Source organism: Alexandromys fortis, unplaced genomic scaffold (assembly GCF_014885135.2).
Source record: "Alexandromys fortis isolate MF-2015 unplaced genomic scaffold, M_Fortis_MF-2015_v1.1 scaffold_40, whole genome shotgun sequence".
In the NCBI taxonomy this organism is placed as follows: domain Eukaryota; kingdom Metazoa; phylum Chordata; class Mammalia; order Rodentia; family Cricetidae; genus Alexandromys; species Alexandromys fortis.
Window position 1 is genome coordinate 7,562,089 of NW_026067966.1, and position 22,305 is coordinate 7,584,393.

At 38.7% G+C, this 22,305-nt stretch overlaps 1 protein-coding gene across 1 annotated transcript in view; it reads right to left on the bottom strand.

Annotated features, from left to right (window-relative positions):
• Unc80 (unc-80 homolog, NALCN channel complex subunit) overlaps window positions 1-22,305 on the bottom strand; it is a 178,201-nt gene that overhangs the window by 152,001 nt on the left and 3,895 nt on the right. Inside the window, 4 exon segments of the mRNA XM_050154194.1 lie at window positions 9,022-9,161; window positions 11,072-11,148; window positions 13,518-13,641; window positions 21,046-21,347. Of these exon segments, the coding sequence (XP_050010151.1) occupies window positions 9,022-9,161; window positions 11,072-11,148; window positions 13,518-13,641; window positions 21,046-21,347 (643 nt within the window).

The following is a 22,305-nucleotide window of genomic DNA, read 5'->3' on the forward strand; positions in this document are numbered from 1 at the left end:
ACTCTCCACGTAAATGAAAGTTCTGAATGTCATTGTTGTCTTTAAAAAGTATTTTCAAATATTATTGCATTTGTTTATTGTATATGTTTGCATGTATGTGGGTGAGTGTACCACTGTGGGTGTAGAAAGGTGAGAAGACAACTGTGGCAGCCAGTTCTCTCCTGCCATGTGGGCTAAAGAGATCAAACTGAGGCCTCCAAGCTTGGGGGCCAATGTTCTTAACTGCTGACTCATCTCCCCAGCCCTTGGTGTTATCTTATAGTTGCCTATTCTGGATAATTTAGATAACAATTAGAAAATAATTAAATTTAAGAAGTTCAAGCACTTTAGACATCACATATGAAATTATATCTATGACTAAATTATCTCTATCTATCTATCTATCTATCTATCTATCTATCTATCTATCTATCTATCTATTTACCATCTATCTATCTATCTATCTACTATCTATCTATCATCTATCTATCTATCTATCTATCTATCTATCTATCTATCTATCTATCTATCTTTGGGTTTTTAAGACAGGATTTCTCCGTGTAGCCTTTGCTGTCCTGGAACTCACTCAGTAGACCAGGCTGGCCTTGAACTCACAGAAACTTCCTTGACTCTTCCTCCCAAGTGCTGGAATTAAAAGCATGTGCCACCACTGCCCTGCTTACACATTAAATTTTTAATTGGGATGGAAGTCATATTGAATAGGCTTTCTATATAATCCTAAATTCTCAGAAAACTGGATTGGGAAGTAAAATACTCTGATCATCAGCCAATTCTAAGTTTATCATAGGGTACCAGAGATTGAATTTTAAATCTATTATAGCATTCCAGAGATTTAATTTTAAATCATCATAGAGTCCTAGGGATTCTCCTTCCCACAGTTTCTCATCAGCTTTACCTATAGACAGCATCCAAGTGCTAGAGGCCAATATGTTTCACCAGTAGGATCCCAATTATGTCCTTCAGATCTCCCTGCTTCTTCTCTTGTTCACCATTCCTTGAATTTTTAAATCATTCTTAGAATGAAATGCAAAATCCATACAGTGCTGAACGTCTGTCCAATGTGCATTCAAATCCATTTTCTTTGTTTCCTTTTCCCCTTCCACCTCCTCATTTTCCTTATTGTTACTGCTGTTTTATTTTATTTTATTTTTTTTAATATTTATTTATTATGTATACAATATTCTGTCTGTATGTATGTCTGCAGGCCAGAAGAGGGCACCAGACCTCATTCCAGATGGTTGTGAGCCACCATGTGGTTGCCGGGAATTGAACTCAGGACCTTTGGAAGAGCAGGCAATGCTCTTAACCACTGAGCCATCTCTCCAGCCCCCCTGCTGTTTTATTTTTGAGAGTTTCATGTAGCTCAGCCTGACTCCCAACCCACTAAGTAGCCTAGCCTGGACTTGAATTTATGGTCTTCCTGCTCCAGTCTCTTGAGTGCTGGGACAACGGGTATGTACCATGCTATCTATTCCAACCTTATTTTTTATTCTGCATGCACTGGTGTTTTCGTTATCAATATACTTGCACTGCTTTTCAACTCTAACTAATTAATTAATTATTGCTTAAAAAAACCCTCTTTCACTATCTTTTCAAATTTTCCAATGGACTTTTCAATGCCTTCTGGACCTTGACTGTTTATGCCCGCAGCACTAGCTTGAGGGGAAATAATAACCTTGATTTTCATGTCTACACAATTTTCTAAGAGACTTTCATTTTCTCCCCTCCCCAAACCTATTCCATTTCTCTTTCCTAAAGAACCATGATGTAGTTTGTTCCTCTAAGCCTATCATTTACACCTAAGTGAATAGGAATTCTTTCCAGTGTTAGAAATATAAAGAAAAAACAAAGTACGAGGTTGGCTGGATACCAGCTGGGTAATTTCAGGTCCTCAAGTCATCATGACAGTCATCTAGTTTATAAGAACCTTGACTAATCCTCTGCGGTAGAGGCAGCTATCAGCAGGTCAGCAGAATTATTCCCTCCTTTGACTAGCTATAGTTAGCATAAACTCTCTCCTTTGTCTCCACAACTTAGGGTTCTCAAATTTTATAGTTCTTAGACTAGGTTTTATCTGCTAAAAGTTTCAAATCCCTAGAACATTGTCCCATATGAGATACCAATGGACCACTTCTATAAAGTCCACAAGAAGCACAAGAAAGGGGGAAGACGTTAAGAAAACAGACATCAAAGTTTCCCCTAAAATTTCCCAAACTAAAATTTCTGAGGGTCAGGTTCAAGAAGTTTTGTCCTAAACAGTATCCTCAGGTATTTCTTAAATACCCTTAATAAACTGGAAGAACAAATGCCCTAGATCTCTGCCCTTATAGACCAATATTCAAAACAACTGCTAAAGTGAAACATCGTCATTGGTTGACATGCTGACTGCTTAACGTCCCAGGACACCTGATGACTAAATTTATGTCTTTCTCTACACACTGAGTTTATTCAACTGAAACTAGAGACTAACTGTTCAGTTAAGTCCTCTAGGCATTAGCATCAATCTCATCATCATCATCACCATCCTCTTCCTCTTCTCCTCCTCCCTTATTCCTTATTCTAACAGAGGTTGTCAGTTCAATGATTGGATGGCAGGCTGCAGAACAGCAAGACTCCCTGGACATAAATAAGGCTGTGACCAGAGACTGAAAACATTCCCCCAACTAGGGCAATTATAGATTCATATTTTAGTTGATTGATATGGAGTAAACTCTATTTGAAACTGAAGGAGGGTAAGGGGAACTTAAGCTTAAAAACAGGTAAGGGTCTTTAAGAAGGGCTGTTTCTTGCCCCCAAGTTTGCCCCACTCTCAAGAGAATGTTCTTGTTACAAAGAGTCCTGCAGGGGAAACTCGGTAGAACCAACCATGGAAAAGTCTGGAATGGGTGGGTCCCCATGAACCTATACAAAGTCCAACCTAGAGACCCTGGGTAGACCCACACCTCTGGGGCCCCTCCCACTCCATTCACAGGAGCTGTTTGTCGGTTCTAATAAAGTTTGTCCTTTAGTTCGTTTTTCTCTCTTTGGCTGGTGCTTCTCTGCTCCACAGTCAACCCGGAACTTCCTTTAGCTGCATCAGCTACCCTAGAGTCCATCTGTAACTGTTACTTTCATCCCCGGACTCTTGGGACATCTGCTATTTTCACTCTCAGGCAGCTAGGATCCCTGCCTCCATCTCAGCGGTTGCATAGTGCTCTTCAGTGGCTCCTCCCCCTCCGGCTGGCACCTCACTTCCTTGTCTGAGCTTGGGTCTTTTTTCCTTGAAGTACAATTCTGTTTCCATCTCATGGAACTAACTCATTGGCACCCCAAATTGACCACTGCTCATCCCAGGCCCCTTGAAAATACAAACAACAAATCAACAAGGAATTCAGCAGAAAATAATTATAACCTTGTGTGTCCTTAGTTTTTCTTTCAGTCACTTTATTAGTTAACTTGAAGTGTGAGCTTTATTGGTTGGAGGTCATTAAAAAGCAAAATTGGGCCAGGTGCTGGTGGCGCGTGCCAGCACTCGGGAGGCAGAGGCAGGCGGATCTCTGTGAGTTCGAGGCCAGCCTGGTCTACAAGGGCTAGTTAGATAAGAGGCTCCAAAGCTACAGAAAAATCCTGTCTCAAAAAACAAAACAAAAAAAAAAGTAAAAATTGATGAAGCGTTTCATCTAGGACAGCATTATCATATGTAATTAACTGGTCAATGGAAGTTAAAAGCCATTTCAATAAATTAAAACATAAAAGGGTAGCAAAAGAACTGAAAATTTCATGACTGAATAAGAGAGGCTCACTTACAGCGGAGATACATTAACACCAGCCTTTATTAAGCAGTCTAACTTATGCACAATTTCCATGGTAACCAGTCACTGTAGCTAGGCAGAGAGGCGACAAACCATTTATCTACCTAATGGAGGAGTATGTCTTATTTCTCAATAATTTAAATATAATTTATAATTAGAAATATAATTTATAAACATTTGTAATTTAATATATAATTTACTAAATATATTTTGTAAAAATATATAATTAAATAAATATGTTTAAATCTTTCTAATCTATTTGAATAGCTAGCATTTCACTAAGCCATGTGTACACAATAAGCAATGATGATAAGAAAAGGTCTTCACAACGGTAACAGTGTTTCAATCTATTCTGACCAAAATCAGTTTTGGGAAATCAAGTTATTATCCATGAGGACTGTAAAATGATAGCAGAACACACTGAAAGCAAGGAATTATTCTGGAAATAACACTGAGAAATGTGGGAATTGTCCTCGACCCGCTGCAGTACTTAATGAAGCATTAATTATGTCTATGCATATAGCAATTAAAGATGAGATCTTACATCAATTTTAAAACTAGCTACTTGTTCACTGACTGCAGTGTACAACAAAGAGCGATGCTGAGTTCACTTAAGGTCAGGGCATGGGCCACAGTGATCTGGATTTGTTTGATCTAGGTAGACAGCTTTCGTTGCTAGGATGTTTATTAATAAGGCTTTTGCTTCAAGTTCAATAAACACAAGAACTCCTCCAATGGAGATACATTAACACTAGCATTTGTTAAGCAGTCTGACTGGTGCATAATTTCCATGGTAACCAGCCACTGTAGGCAGGCAGAGAGAAGACAGCTCATTTTTTTCACAGTGTCACTGATTGCATGTCTAATTCACATAATGTGGGTGTATTGTACTATGGAAGAGTGAATTGTGTTGTGTGTGTGTGTGTGTTTGTGCATTTGCATCAAGAAATGCAGAGAGATGGGCAGATTACACATAGGTAGGCAGATAGATGATAGGCAGAAAGCTCGAGTTTAGTAATGCCACAAAACAAAACAACATCCTTTTGTAAATAAGAAAATGGGACGTTTTAGTTAGCTTTGTTTTTATACACAATTAGATTAGAATCAGTACAGTTTGGTTTCAGAGAAAGGAACTTCATTTTCTGCTTATTTTATACTTATAATCTCTAAATGCTTGTAATGGTCAAGAAAACTATGCAAGAAATAAAATATGGATATTTTACATTCTCAAGATTTTATGTTCTTTACTGTTTCTTTATGACTTTTTAAAACTATCTGGCATAAACTGAGTATTTGAAGTAGATATACTTTTTATATTAAATCAAATTAAACATTTTAAAATTTAAATCAGAATTGGTAGAAGAAGCATATTCAACAACTTATGGAAAAGAAATAATAAAATTTATAGTATATAAAATGATAGTGACATTATCATTAATATTAAGATAGTTCCCAGTGCTCCCTGCCTCCTGCTCCTTATGCCCTAGTGTAGGATAATTCCATACCCTACCCGGGTTAGATGTAGTGATGTACATATAGAAGCGACAGTCTGTGAGCTTCAGAGTGCACTATAAAAACACTGAAGCTCTATACTGGTGTTCTCTTTCTTGCATAATTTGTTTTGAGCAAAGCCAGTTCCCATGTCATATGAGGACTTAAAGAGAGAACCTGATGCTGAGGAAGTGGGGTTAATTCAAAAGAGATTTCAGTAACAAAATAAACCTTAAACTTGGGGAATGATTGTAGAACTATAGAACAGGTAGAACCAATATTAAAAAAAAAAAACGAGGAAGGTGATTTTTTTTAGCATAAAATTTCTACAATTTGTAAATACAACTTCTGAACTTTGAGGAAGCTGCTGGTGGAGCAAAAGGATGCTGCTGAGACAGGGGGATGAAAATTTTTGCTATGTAGATGTGGGACTGAGTTTACATTGGTATGAAAGTTACACAAATGTACCCAACAAACTCGGTGATCTAATGAAAGACAAGTCCAGATGTCTAAAAGACACCTACTTGTTTCTGTTTGCTGGTTACAGTAAAGCAGAAGAGAAGAGATAGGAAATTTTAAAAAAATATATTAAAGATTAGTAATATGAGACATAATAATAAAGAAATCTCCCAGTTTTCACAGAGAACAAATAATGCTAAAATTAAGAAGTGGATGACTGCAAACATAAAATCCAGGGACCTGTTAAATAAGCACAGTCTAAAGATCAAGAAAGGGTGAAGATATAGAGTTACTTGTTAAGACTTTAAAATAATCTAAGGTCATATTTCAGAATACTATGAAATCTGACAAAGGCCCTCTACAAACCTTGACAGTGTGATGCAAATATATTGTATAATGTTTATAACCATATAAAATACATAATATATACACATATAGTATAATGTAATCTGTATGCAAATATTATAGATTATAATTATCAATATACTTGCATACATATGTAATAATCTATTGTTATCCTTATATTATTATGTGTTATATAATTTTATGGTATTATATAATTTTATTGGTACCATACCCATAGATATGTTACTGTTATATAATTATATGGTATATAATTGCATATTATCTATTATACAATTTCATAATCTATTATCATTATATAATTACCTTTTATATGTGTATATATAATGACTTATAAGAAAATTATAATTATTACTCTTCAACAGAAGTCTAAGACAGAGATGGGATATGCAAATGTGGATTTTGTCTATCCATTGGATTTTAATAAAATTCACAGTGTTATAAATTTTAATAACATTATATCATCAAAAGCACTTCCAGAGACATTAAACATTGAAAGTAGGCTCTCAAGTCTCCTCCCCCAAGTGTTGGTTGCAGGAAAGAAGCTGTGAACATATGCTGCCTTTCTGGGAAAAACAAAGTTGACTTAGAGGATAGAACCGATGGCTAATAGAGACCATGGCATGGTCAAGAGTGGGTTTCACTCTAGTCAAAGGGCCTCCACCACTTCAGGTCAGCGTTAGAACTGCTGTTGGCCAGTGCATCCCACTTCTGGTTCAGTAGCCATGTATAAGACAGGTATCTTAGGCCTGTTTTTACCATACTTGTGGTTACACACCATTTGTCTCTTTAGCCATGGGTAGTTGGAACAGGACATGTACAGTGCACACAAAGATAACGTATGTGTGCTGAACTGCACTAGAAGCAGTTGTAGAAATATTAACAGGAAAATGGTAATGATTTGAGTTAAATGACTGTGAGAAAGGGCGTGAAAGGCAGACTGTAAATAACTTGGATTGGAATGAACCTCAGATATTTTGGCTGGTTCCGAAGGTCTGGTGTGTGAATGGAAACCTTAACTGAGCTGTACCTTTAGAATTTTTTAAAGTAAGATACCTGGGACCATGTTGATGCCACTTACTAAAATCAAAACCAATGAATAAATACAGATGTACTAATGCCTACAAATATAAGGACTCTAATATTTTTCTTCAGGGCTTTATGTTTTCAGTAAGTCTAGAAAAAAACTCAAAAACAATATACTTAAACGATTTGGTTTAGGGCTAGGTAGAGATAAATTATTTAAAAACCATTAAATGAAAAGGTGAACCAGATACTAGAAGGAGATACCTGTGAATTATTTTTCTCTAGTAAGAGATTTGTAGGCAGACTATATTAAAGATTATTAAAAGTGAATACTTAGATACCCCCGTTAAAATGTGGAAAAAGTCTGAATAGCCCTTTAATAAAAGAGTACCTCTAAATAGCTCATAAGCGTATGAAGGCATCCTTAACATCCTTAGTCATTAGGAAAAGAAAATGAAAGCTACAATCAGATCCCATTTCACACTCACTAGGGTGGCTATAATAAAAAGAGAAAAACAATAAAAATGTTTCTGAGGATACGAAGGCCCATATATTGCTGGGGGGGAGTGTAAAATAGTGCCACAAATATGGAAAAAGAGTTGTTAGTTCTTTTCAAATTTGGGCATAAATTTGCTACACAACTCGGCAAGTCTATTCAAGGCTGTCCACCAGTGGAATGGAGACTTGTATCCATAAAAGATTTTAGGGAATGATCACAACAGCATTACTCACAATATACAAAATATGGCCACAAACTATTCACTCAGTGGTGAGTAAAGAAAACTGATAGATTTGTCTAAGCTAATGATATTCAGCAATAAAAAGGAATGATGTGCGTAGTGATGTACATTTAAAAAAAAACCCTCAAAAACATTACTAAATCAAAGAAGGCAGATGCAGGATACCATTTCCTTTGTACACAGGGCCTAAAAATTCAACCCAAAGCATTCAGAAAGTATGACAGAGACTTCCTAAAGTCTGTGTGGGAAAGGGAGTAACCACAACTGAATATGATATAATTTTCTAAAACTGGATTTTGGGGATAATTGCATAACTTCGTAAATATACCAAGGAATGATTAAAACATTAACAGGTTAATTTTATGGCATAGAAATTATATGTCAATAAAGCTACATTGAAAAGATCATTTTAAAGTGCTATCACCCAAACAACAATTTCATTGGAAAGTAGAAAGAAATACAGATATTGTCTTAGTCTATGGCTCATTAGGTGAAGGGGCATATTTGTGAGTCTAGGTGTCCACAGTTCCTTTAGGGAGAAGGAAGGGGTAGACTAGCTCGGTCCTTCCAGGAGGAATTTGCAAGCAAATTTGCTATGTTCACAAAACAACAGGGAAGAGTTGAAATTTTTAAAAAGTAGACTTATCATTTCAAAGTGTTTGGGCAACACTCATTTCACTACAGGGATTTACTGATACAAAGTGTTCTTACCCACTAAAGCAGATCCTTAATCATGACTGCAATGTAATCTTCTTATAATACCATTGGGATTTCTGCATTTGGATCTCACCAAATCTGACATGTCTTCCTACTTCCAGCCTGATTTGTTAGAAAGAGGAGGAGCACGTACTTCGGATTGTAGAGGGAGGGGGAGAGGAGTGGGGTGAGGGGGAGAAGAAGGGTGGGAGGAGGGGGAGGGAAATGGGAGGCTGAGAGGAGGCGGAAACTTTTTTTTTCCTTTTCTCAATTTAAAAAAAATTTAAAAAAAAAGAATGAGGAGCACGTATAATTGTGCTTGTAAGTAACAATTTATATGTCGGCTAAACCCTCACACATCCAGATTTTAAAGAATGAAGGCTGTAAAAGTAGCTAGAAGACCATCTAACTTTCAGTAGTTAGGAGATATTTCATCTAGCCTTCTGGCCAATTACCTTGAATGCGATGGGCCTCTTTCCTGGGAAGTTTGGGAGGACAGGCTTCCATCAAAGGAGTTTCCCTGGTGGCAGCCTGAGATGGTGGCCTTGGGTGAGATGGAATCAGACTTCAGTGCTTCACTGGCCACCTGACGTCCCTTCGGGAGGTGAGACAGAGATTAGCTCCTTCCCTTGCTAGGTAATATCCTCTAGAACTACCTCCTTTATGCACACCGAGTCACATGCAGAGTTCCTTTGCAGCATAAGCGATCACAGACCTAGAGACTGTCTTTGTCTAAAAGGCAATGGAAATAGATTTCTAGAAAAACTGGTGTCATTCGAAGCATGAGGCTTAACTATTTTATAAGTTTTATTCATCTTGCCCTTCATTGTTTTCTTTTTCACTTCTATGTCCAGCATCTTCACTGTAGAGTTATGAACCCCACAGTTCGCAAAGACATGTCAGCACCAAGAAGGACAGAACAGGGGTGTGAGGCTCATCTCGACGCCAGCATAACAGGAAGTTATCAACAGGAAGTTATCAACAGGAAGTTATCAAACTCAGGTCAGAACCTGAGGATGAAGCTTTTCCCATCATTCATGAGAAAAAGAGTATCACAAAATTTTTATTTGGCTTTGGGGACCTTTGGGGATCTGCTCTGCAAGCATACACTCAGTTATTCATTTTATTGAGTAATTTATTTTAATTCCATTTAGCTGACAAATGCAGTTTTGCTCAGGTAATGGGAAATATTTTTCTGTAGGTATTGTAGATTAACTTCTAAAGGACAAAGACCCTCAGATGGCTACCATAGCAGTTCAGTTGCAATCCTCCTGCCTCAGTGTTCTGAGCAGCAAAGAATATATGCATATATCACTGTTGTGTAATTTGGGTTATGCAATCATTTTGTGTATATTTGGAAGAAGAGGATAAGTGAAAAACACCAGTGGAGTTAATATTTGAGGTTTTTCAAGGAATAATGTCCCCTTTGTGGGACTATTAGTTTATAAAAGCATTTCTTCTTATGGCTGTCTACTCCTCCTCTACATCCTCCTCAGTCACTGACCCTGAGGCTGCAAATGTTGATGCTGCACATGACCAAATGCATGCTGCACAAGAATTATCGCCTTGTCAAGACTGCCACTAGGCAGGGAGATGGTGACCAACCAAGCACACTCCATTACAAAGACATTGTCAGTGAAAAAAACTTACATAATGTTTACAAGCCCTGGTGTAAGCAATTGCTCAGAGAATGGTAGATATGTTAATACACTAAAGCCTCCAGCTAGGAGGTCAGATTGGAAGATAATGCTATTCCAAAGAGAAATATGCCAGTTAGAATATGCCAATTTCAATGCAAGGTGTCAAGTTTTACTTTGCTCTGGTTGAATAGAAGGTGGAGGGAGATCACGCAATGCTTTTTACTTTATTTTATTTTTTTTACATACCAATCCAAGTTCCCACTCCCTCTCCTCCTCTCATCCCTTCCATCTTCCCCCAACTCCACTCCCTATCCACTCCTCAGAGAGGGTAAGGCACATTGCTTTGGGGAAGGTGCAATGCCCTCCCTACTATATCTAGGCTGAGCAAAGTGTCCATCCAAAGAGAATGGGTTTCCAAAAAGCCAGTACAAGCAGTAGGGGTAAATCTTGGTTTCACTGTCAGAGGCTTCGCAGTCTATCCCATTCATACAACTGTCACCACATTCAGAGGGACTAGTTTGATCTGGTTCCTCCCCGGTCCAGCTGCTTTTTAAGTGGTGTGATGAATGACAACTAGTACTTATTGTTACATGCTAGCCAATGAGATAAAATACGACTTACTTCATATTCATCATTGAGATACAATACTCACATTGTTTTGTTCCAACATCTCTATACCATTGGAAGATGCTAAAAATTCATTTTTACACTTGACTGACAGAAGGTCTCAGACTGAGCAAAGTGCATGTTCAGGATAGAGGGTTTTGAGTGGAGAGGATAAATCTACAACTGATGTCTGAGCCCTTACCATGTGCTACTCAAAGTGTCCCCCCTGTCCCTCTTCTTAAGATTGTAACAAACTCACCTCGCCTTGCTGTTTTGTGTCTTGATTTGGTGATTCACAGGTTTGACTCTGACTGTTGACAGGAGAGCTTCTCTTGGCTACAAAGATGACAGGAAAAAATTATCACCAATTTTATAATATCACAAGCTCATTTTATCTCATAGGCTCCTGGCATTTTCAAATAAGAACAGTTAATATAACATAATTACCCTGAAAGAAAATGTTAAATCATGTGTGATGAACTGAAATCAAATAGCCAATAAAAAAAACTCTCAGGTTTTCAATGTAGATATTTATCTCTTTAATCTGATTTATGAGGATGAGCTTTAGAACTTGGTAATAATAAAAATAAAAAGGTATGGGCTACCACACTTTTACTGCATACTGAGTCCTTTCCTAAGTAGCTGACATATGCTAACTAATTTAATCTTTTTTGGTCACCCTATTCTACCACTGCATCTTTATACCAATTTACAAATGAAAAACCCAAGCAACAGGAAGTTTAACTTGACATTTAATGGAAGATTCCAAGCCAGTCATCGGTGTCTCGGTCGGTGACCAAGTTAGACTGAGCCTGTGGTAATGGACAACCTCTTCACTTTAGGACCAGGCAACTGTGGTAACTGCAGATCACCATGGGAGTAGTGTCTGCCCTGGTTAGGTAGTGAAAACAAGTTATTGCCAAGGTCTCCTTGTGGAACTGTCTTTCTAGCCATGTTGTCTAAGTTGTGACTGAATTCCCTTCAGATGCTGAGCACCCTGTCAAGTCCCAGGCATCAAGGACAGAAGAAAGAAACCAACTCTCTGTGCTTCCAAGAAGTCAAAGGAGAGGAAGGCAAATAGTCCGTGGGGCTGTCATGTAGGGTTTCTTAGAAATATTTAAAATCTGTTGAATGACCCTCAATGTATGAATCAAAAGGAGAGAGATACTGGAGATGTGAATCTCTGGTACAGAACTGGCTGAACACATATGAGACTCCAGGGTCAAGCTGTGAAGGGCTATTCCATTTGTATAGGAAAACTATAAAACTTAAAAAACTTAAACTTATCAAAACTTAAAAAACATTAAAAATTAGATTTCTTTAACATATCATGAGGGTATGACATTTAAATAACAATTTGCTATACCTATTCATATTTTACTCTTGGCTTTATTTCTATTACTTTTAGTTTTTTTTTAATAATCTTGCATTCATCCTACATTTTGTATCCAGTTGCTTGAATCCAAATTAACTTCATTCCATACATAGAACCTCAAGATTCAGTTATAGCACCTTTACTTATTTAGTTCCTTGATATTCCTTGATATTTAAAACTGTGATACAACTCTTGAAATATATCTTTCAAAAGTTGACATATATGTATGTGTGTATATATATATATATATAGTGAGGCTTGTGAACTACTCTTTATTATGTGAAAAAAAATCAGTTTCCTTTGAATGGCTCTATTTGTCACAATAAAAAAAAATAATCTTTTCAAACACATGCTTAATAAGAAACTCGATGGCTACAATGATTCCTTAATATATCAAATGCTTAGAGAATTTTGTTAGGTTATAGAGAAAAAGAACGGGAGAATTTGTTTCTGGTTTTCTTCCACTTATAGAGCCCATTTGCATACATAATCTTCCGCCCTCTGCCTCCAAAACATACAAACTAAGGAAACCATCTCCACAAATGTGTATACATATGATTATAACATATATGTTTCTATAGATTTTCTATATAATTTATTTATTATTGACACTAAAAGTAGGATTAAGAACAGAGGACTGGAGTTTATTAAGCATTTACTCCCAAACAGGCTCTTTATGTACTTTCTCACTTATATTTATTAGGAATCCAGGTAAGGCACTTAATATCTCTATTTTACATTACTAGGAACACGCACTCTGTTAAGTTGCAAGAGATGTGCTTAGAGTGAAGGACACTTAAGCTTTTGTACACTTAAAAATTTACCATGCTGGGCTACTTCTACATCACTTCAACCACAGGACTAGCTCACCATACAATTCCAGTTTTTCAAGTACAATACTTTGATAGCAATAAAACACTATGAAGAGATCTCCAAGGACCCTCTACTTCATCTATCATAACCACAATTCAAAAATAACTTTTATGATGATCTCTTACAATATGACAGTCATTCTTCTGATTATATATTTATAATATATATATACATGTATATGTATTTGTGCACATTTTATTCTTCACAACAATTCTATGAACACTATTAATATTTAAATTCCCATTTCTTAGATGAAGAAACAAAAGCATAATATAGTTAAATGACATATCCAAAGTCACATGACCAAATCATATGTGTCTCAAGTGAGCATGCTTCATACCTAGGCCACCCAGATAACTTTCCAGAGAGACTTGCTTTTGATTCTCTTCTTAAAGGAAAACCCTTCTGCCACAATACCTATTGTGAGGTGACCTGCCTGGGCACTGGAGTCACGAACCTGTAATGATGCTCCTGATGGGCCTCACCAGGGCTGTAAAGCCAGAGACTTCTGGTTGTCTGTGCTCCCACATAGGCTGCCAGATAACCAGCCCACTGGCCAGTCGGAAGGTGAGGTCAGATTCCTGCGGACAGAGAAGATGGAGGTTCAGTAATTGGTTGCATCAGGGAATTTGTCACCTTGCACAGACCATTTTCAGAGGGACTTGCTCTGTCAAACACTCGGATGGATGTTTCTAGGCAAACAGATGATTCTGTTAGTACTACGGTCAGGATGGAAATTACAGTGGCCTGCTTTATGGAAAATGAATAATTAATCAAATGTAGCTTTGGAAAAATCATGGAATACATAAATATTGCTTTGTTTGCAGTGAGGGAGATCTGTTTATTTCCATAGTCTTGGCAGATCTCTTTATGCTTGGTTAAAGTGTCATTCCTGTTAATTATGTAATTGTCCTTATTTTTCCCTCAGAAGGCAATATCCTCAGAGCCTGGCTACTTTGACTCCTGGTCCCCAGTGTTTCTCTCTTTATTTCATGGAACTGGGTAAATATATTTTGATTCTTTAGAGTGGGTGATATCATAATGTTCTTTTAACAATCCTAATTCTTCAAGGCAAGGACTAGTTGAAGAATCCCCTTTCCTGCAGCTCCCAGCACCACCACAGCATTTAACACAGATGGGGAATTGTGTGCAAAAAGATACCCAATAAATATTTGTTAACTTTGGCTTTTCAACCCATGCCTGTACAGTTATTTTTAATGGAAAGCTCCATCCAGAAACACATTTGATGTGCCATTTGTGTCTCTATGTGCCATCAGAGAGACAGGCTTGGGCATTTGAAAATGCAGCCTCATATTATAGAGTTCAGACACATCATGAGATCACATCTTAAACATCTCAGCTTATCAAAAAAGTGAACGTGGAAGCAGGGACTACAAACAGATCGGTGAACACTTCCGAGAGCAAGGGATTCATTTGGGACAGTGTTTTGCAACTCTAACTTGTGCTATTGCAACTGCATTGGGAAGTTTTAAGGCACAGAGGAGCCTCAGGCCTCATCCTGCTCTCAGCCTCAGACCCATCAAATTACAAACCCTGTGAGATTTTTCAAAGTTCCCCCAAGGACCTTCTTACACATCTATAGCTAAAAACCCCTGAGCTAGAAGATATCAGCAAAACGGGACTTTAAAGCTAGAAGAAAAGTGATTCATCAAAAGGTGAATCAAGTTCACTGAAAGATAAGAAACCTTCAGCTAAAAGGAGTTGACAAAATTCCTAGATGAAGGCCTGAAGAGAAAGCTGGGTGGTCAAAAGCACTTGCTGCTCTTCCAGAGGACCAGAGTTCGGCTTTCAGCATCCTTATTAGGCAGCTCACAACCAGCCTGAAATCCCAGTTCCAGGGAATATGACACCCTCTCTTGGTTTCCAAGGGTACTACACCTATATACTTCACATACATACACTCAGGTACACACACATAAAGTAAACAAATCCCCAGATAAATTCACATTGTCAGAGACTTGGGAGTCTGCATTTGATTTCTGTTGTGTTATGTAATAAATAACTCGACTAAAAGCAACCTAGAAGAGGAAAAGATTATTTATCTGTTTTAGATGGAGAAAGAAGGAAGGAACTAGAAATAGCTAGTCACATCACCTCACAGTTAAGTCAAAGACAATAAACACGCCCTGCTTGCTTCCTCCTGTTTTACACAGTTCAGAATGCCCTACCTGGAGAATGGTACTGCTCACCATAGGCTGGGTCTTCTTCCATCATCGAACCATCAAAATAAGCCAACTTGATCCAGACAATTCCCCATCCTGACCATCAATGTGTCCTCATTGGTTAAGGGGACATATTTCTACTTTCTCCAGATAATAGCATCTCAATTCAGTCTCTCTCCATTTTTGAACACCTGCTACACCTGTGGTTTCCTCGTATGTCAGTGTGCTATTTTCAAAGTGTTTTTGTCATATTACAGAGGCCCTACCACGCTAATTACACTCCTTCAGTGGTTCTCTATGTGCGCTATGGACGCACACAACCAGAAACTTGGTCCCTGGAGAACACTTCTTGGAAATCATGTCAAAAGTTCAGAAGGAAGACTCAAAGGATCCTGAGAAAACAAGCAGATGCCTTCACAGGCAGAATCTGTTTCTTCGCCTGCTGGGTGCTTTTATTTATTCTGCTGAGATCTCATTCCAATGAGAGCATTGAGAAATTCACTGGTCACTGAGCAGATTTCCCTGAGCAACTAGCATTTAAACAAAATGATATACTTCACACATGAGTTTGCTCAAGTCCATTTGCAGCTATGCATTTTTCTTTATCTCCTGCTGTTTCTCTAAAATTTTAAATAGTGTTTTATATATGGTAGGCACCCAAGAAATATTCCTTCACAGAATAAGTGCCAATATGAGAATCTGCACTTTATCAAATGTATTTTGTTTTCACTCATTAAATTGAGTATAAAATTAATAGTATGTTTGGCAGAATATCCGTATTAATGATTTAGGTAAAATATTAGAGTTAATTGTAAATTAAAAGCATGAATATGTCTTATAAATAAATGAGTAACTTATATGACTGTTGACTTATAAATTAATTCATATAATGAATATTATCTTCTAAGTACAGATACTGTGTTACCTTCCACAGATGCAACTATAATTTCTAACTTCTAACCATTCACAAACTAATAAGAGAAAGACTTAGAAAAAGAGTTAATTACAACAATAAATGTGTTCCTACAGTATTATTAAGACAGAGATGAGCAAGCATAAATTGAGTAAAATCCTAAAGAATGAACAGGTGTTTTCTAGCCAGAGGTGTGGACAATGTAAACCTAACCCTAACATTCCTGGCAGCAGGACCTTCGAAGGGAAAAGCCTTGAAAAAAACATGGCTAAAAATCCAGAGCTCATAGAGAGAGGTGTACACACCACAGAGGGTCCAAGATACCAGAGCGAGGACTTTGACACACAGCAAGAACACAAACCAGCAAATCGTTGTAAGGATGCTCAATATCGTCTGATCTGCACTTTATATCAGCCACTTTAGTGTTGACTACAGATTTTATGACACAAACCAGGAAACCAAATCCAGCTAGAAAGTAGGAGGCTCATTGATCTTGAGTTCTCAGTAGTCCTCAGCGAGTCTGGTTTTATCCCATGCTTTTTCAGACCCAGTCCAGCTGGCCTTGTTGAGTTCCTGATAGATCATCCCCAATGTCTCAGTATGTGGGTGCACCCCTCACGGTCCTGAGTTCCTTGCTCGTGCTCTCTCTCCTTCTGCTCCTGATTTGGACCTTGGGATTTCAGTCTGGTGTTCCAATTTGGGTCTCTGATCCTACTGCACGTACTGGCTTTGTAGGAGCCTAGGCAGTTTGGATGCTCACCTTACTAGACCTGGAAGGAGGTGGGAGGTCCTTGGACTCCCCACAGGGCAGGGAATCTGCACTGCTCTTCGGGCTGTTGAGGGAGGGGGACTTGACTGAGGGAGGGGGAGGGATATGGGAGGTGGTGGAGGGGAGGAGGCAGAAATCTTTAATAAATAAAAAAAAAAGAAAGTAGGAGACTCAAGTAAGAGATGCTAAAGGCTTAGGTCAGGTCAAGGCATGGAGAAATAATGAGAGTCTTTGGGGTCCATCCCCAGGGCCTTCTCAGGGTTCAGAGAGGAAACAGCAGCCAGTGAAGGATTCAGGAAATCTGAGGGCAAATAAATCTTTCTTCCAGGCTTTTCTGATTCAATTTCTTTATTGTTTTCCTTCTATTCTAATTCTTCTGTCCTACGACTAGTTTCTTCTAGCTTTTTTCCCTAGATGTTTCTTCTCTTGCCTAACAACTCTCTTCCCTCACAGGAGCCTTGAAGCCATAAAAAAAATTACAAGTTACCTCTCATTGGTGAAAATCACATTCCTAGAGCAAACATTAAGGAGCTGAGCCATTTACCATGGCAACTCAAGAGTCCAAAGTTACAGGACAAAGTCTGTGACCAGAGGGCAGGGGTTATGTGATAAATTTGGGAACTATTTTCAAGGTAAAGTGGGCAGTATTCAGTGATCCCTGGGGTATGTCAGGAGTGAGGGAGAAAGCTCAGTGGTTCCTGGGATATGTCAGGAGCGAGGGAGAAAGCAAAGGTAATTTAAAAAGCTAATGATGTGAAATACAGATCACAGGATCAGTCCAGAGAAAACAAACTGCCCATGGTTTCTCTGCTTGGATCACTAACTTGAAATTAGTCTTGTGGCAAGAAGGAGTCTGACTTGAAGAAGCAGAAATAGGAGAGCGCAGCTTAGGCACAGACGCCTCATGTCACTGGGAGGGGCTCTTCAAGGAAAGCTGTAGCAGCAGAGCTAAGGATGCAAGAAAAACAGCAAGCAGCCACTGGTGCCATCTGGGCACTAGAACCTTGCAATAGGAAGGCACAGTGTCAGTTTCAAATATGGCTGAGGTAGAACCAAGTGCAGACTGCAAAACAAGAATAAGTCCAACATTAGTTATTTATGGCCTGACTGGTAACTGCTCCAGCACCAAAGCTGGGGAAGATGTAGAAGGAAATCTGATGGACTGGGATTTTTGTTCAGCTAATTAACTGCTTGGATACTCAGCTCTGTGCTTCAGCTTCATGTCTGGAAAAATGGAAACGAAGATACAAACATGCCTGTGGGTGGATGGAAACATTGTCAGTTACGGACTAGAAGCAAGCACAGAGACTGGAGGCTGAACACGAGTGGAGAGTCCAGAAACCTGGTCTCATGCTTTGACTAAACTTTGGTGTCCCTGTCATCTGATGTGAGAGAGCACATGTCTGTGCCAGTGCTGAGGGGGCCTTCCACTAGGTCAGGAGACCATGGTTTTGTAGAAAACCCGGGGTGGCTATGTGTGCTCTCCAGCAACTTGTAGATCTCTCAGACAGGGAGCGAAGAGATGGCCTTTGGTGATGATTTGGGTTGGAATTTGAAGAGTAAAGGATAGGAGTAGTACTGGTAAGGGGCAGAAAGGACAGGGAAGAAAATAGACTTCAACACAGTCCTATAGCTAGTAGGCCAATGAAAAGTCTAGGGTATTGTTCTCAGTCAAGTTCAACTCTCTACCACCCATAGAACTGGGGACATTTGGTGACCTCTGGAGATATTTGTGGCTGTCACAACTTAGGGAGGAGAGAATGTGACCAACACATAGCAGGTAGATGACCAAGACAGCACTAAATGTTTTACAGGTCATGGCATAGTGTCCAACAAAAGGATTATTAGGTCCCAAATGCCAACAGTGTTAAAGCTAAGGAATACTAATCTATATATCTTACATCCCCTGTGACTTAGAAAAAAACCTACATCATCCTCAAACAGAGAAAGCCTTGCAGGCATATTACTTGGCTCAATAATTATATTTTTATAGTATCCAGAATAAACAACAATGAAAAATGATAGTGCAATAATTATTCTAGCCAGATAGCTAATAACAGGTATTTACAATGTATCTGTCACTACAACGTGTCCATATATACTGACTCCTTGGTAAGTGCCCCATTGCCAGGCTACTGCTAAACTTTGGAGGGCTTTCGGGGAGCATTTCAACTCTGCCATATCTGCTGAAAGAGAACTTAGCACTTCTCTTCCAATAGTATAGAATACTAGTAGCAATAAAATACTGACATAGAAACAAAATGCCTTCTTAAATTCTTTCTATGTTTTAGGTTAAATATTACAAATTAATTAATCCTCAGAATGCTCTCAAATTTGTTCTTACTTCCAATTTATACTTAGGCTTAAAAATGAATTACTTAATGTCATACAGTAGCCATTTCCAGGCACTGAACTTAAAATATAATGTCCTTGGTTTTCAAGAGCTGAACTCTTAGCCATGTCTTCCAAATAACGTTACAGTTATTCTAGGGTCACCTATCTTTCCAATTCAGATGTTATTTGCTGGCATGCAGACATCTCCACAGGCGGTTTTAAGGGAACCATTTCCCTTGTCATCTTCTTATTTAAGGACTATGTATCACATATGACGGCTGTTTCGGGATCTGATAACATCTTGGGTTTTCTCAGTGAGTCAGTAAAAAGAGCATTTAGTGAGAGCCATGCACTCATCTGGACACTGGGAATACAGTTGTGACACAGGAAAACAGCATCCCTCCATTTAGAACCTCTGTTCAAGTGAGAGTAATGAGCACTAAAGATGCTCTCCAGCAGCTATGTAATCCCTGGTAGTGACAGTTGCTAAGGAAAAACACAGGGTGAAAAGCAGTGGAGGAACTTTCCTCTGTGTTGACATTTGACAGTGCCTAAATCAACAAGAAATCCATGGCCACGTGAGAATGTGAAGGAGAGGGCAGGAGTGAATGTTTCAAGAAAAGAAAAATAGCTCAAAGACCTGAACCTAAGAATGGGTTTGTGGAGTTTGCAGATGAGCCCACAGTAATGATGAAGGTTAGTGGACATGAAAGGAAGTGAGGCTGAAGAGGTGAGCAAGGGGCCTGGACATACAGATCCCAGAGGCAAATGAGTTGTTGCAGTTGAAGAGACGCTTTCCCTTCAGTGACTCTTATAAAAGACTTTCAGTAGTTGAAAGTTAAAAAAAATTACTGTGTTTCATAATGCTTTTTTTAGAAAACTGAAGTTGATACTAGTCCCCTCCTTCATAGTGACTGTTAATGGTTCTATCCACCTTCATGTATTCATTGCTGTCTGGCATATCTACTCATTAGGATTATAATACTGAAGGAACAGCCAAGCACATGAATAGCTTCTTATCTCTCATCTTGATACTAAAACAGAATATGATATGCAAGGCCTCACATATATTTAACAGTGTTGGAGGTATCCATGATTTTACAAATGAGATATCAGACAAAAATGATATAACTAAATTCATATATCTGGAGAGTTATCATTCTCACTATAACATACAACGCTGTGCTTCCTATTTTATGCATTTAAAATATTTTAAAATAAAAGCTCAGTTGCTTTATTATCACTGTCAAAAGGTCTTGGCACATAAAAACTAAGGCTTCTGCTCCAGCTCCTGTATTTATGATAAAGGTGGTTGCAACTGGCTATGAAAAGAGAGAGAAGCTAGCAACTGCATCTATGTACATTGGAGCTGAACTTGAGAGGGCCATGAGAGGAAGAAAGGAGGGAAAGGCATGCAGAGCAGACGGAAAGAGCACCTCCATGGAATGGCTCCCATAACTCCCAACAGTGAACACAGAGATGAACAATAGAAGCTAACAGCTAACCAATCAAGAAAAGAAGTTGAGCCATAGATCATATTTGAATGTATATAGCACATTTAATTTGGGGAGCATTGCATGTAAGCACACTGAAGATTTTTGAGTAGATAAAGGATATAAGGAAGTTTGCATTTTTTTTAAAGTAAAATTCGGTGTTTAAGGCAGAACTCAAAGTTCTCGAGCAAGATCACGCAAAGACACCGGCAAACAGATACGGAAGCATTCTTTGAAGACCGCTCTCCCTCATGGGTATCCCACCCCACACCTAACGTTAGCTTCCTACTTACCTTTATCCTGTGCACGAGAGGAGCAAACAGAAACACGAAGAGCTCCACCGTAGCCATGGAATTCTGGAATATCTTCCTTCTGCTGCCCTCCTCCTCGTCGTTGGAGCTCCTACGGCAAGGCTGCCCTGGAGAACCCTGGTTTTCAATCTGGTGGATGAAAGCAGTGCTGCCGCCACCCCAGCTGGAACCTCGGTCTGTACCCCCAAACTGATCACTGTTGCAGTCCTGTGGGGCCTCTAGAAGCATCCAGTGCAGGGTGTGAAGGAGTTTTGTCTCAGCAACACCCAGCTTATCCTGGTGGCCTGCACGAGACAACCACACAGCCAGGTGAAGGTAAGAATAGAATATTGTGAAGCCAGAATAGTAGAGGAGCCCCTTTGTTCTGAAAGAACAGCTCATCTTTTCTCTGTAACTCAATTTCCCAGGGGACATTAGCAACCCTCCAAACTTCAAGCAAAAACTGATTTATAAGGCTCATTGCCACTTGGGGCTCTTACTGACTAGGATTTCTGCAGAACAGCATGCTACCATATTTTATCAGTCAGATTTCTAAATGAATGCTTTCCCAAACAAGCCTTTCTTATCAGGAAGAAAAGCTAGACAGTAAAGATTAAAAAAAAAAATCTATTTTAGACCTAGCTGGAAAGGTCCTTATAACATCAAAGTAGCGACACAAACCAAGGGAGAGAATGAGAAGAAAGATGGGTATTCTAAACATAGGCAAAATGGTTAGAACACATTACTAGAAGAGAAAAGCAACTTGCAAGATAATTATTGTCTATTGTCCTGTCTCCCTGTCTCTCTGTCTGCCTTAGGACAGTGGTTCTCAGCCTGTGGGTTGCAACCCTCTTGGCAAACCCATCTCCAAAAATATTTACAATTTGATAGTATCAAAATTACAGTTATGAAGTGTCAATGAAAATAATTTTATGGTTCAGGTCACAACATGTAGCAAAGGTATTATAGCAAAGGGTCGAGTTAGGAAGGCTGAGAACCACTGCCCTAGGATACTATGCCAAGCTCATGAATACAGTTGCATTAGGCATCGGGAGGATAAATGGTAAATCACAGGCTGGGTTAGAATCTTTAACTCACCTGATGCTATGATGCTATTTTCATGTTCAAGTGGAGAGTGTGAGAGTACATTCATATATAGAAAGCTTAAAAACAATGGCAATGGTGATGGTGTTGATGGGAAAGAAACCCCATGATAATTACGTAAGATAAGGTATGCGAAGTGCCTGGTACGGGAGTAACTAC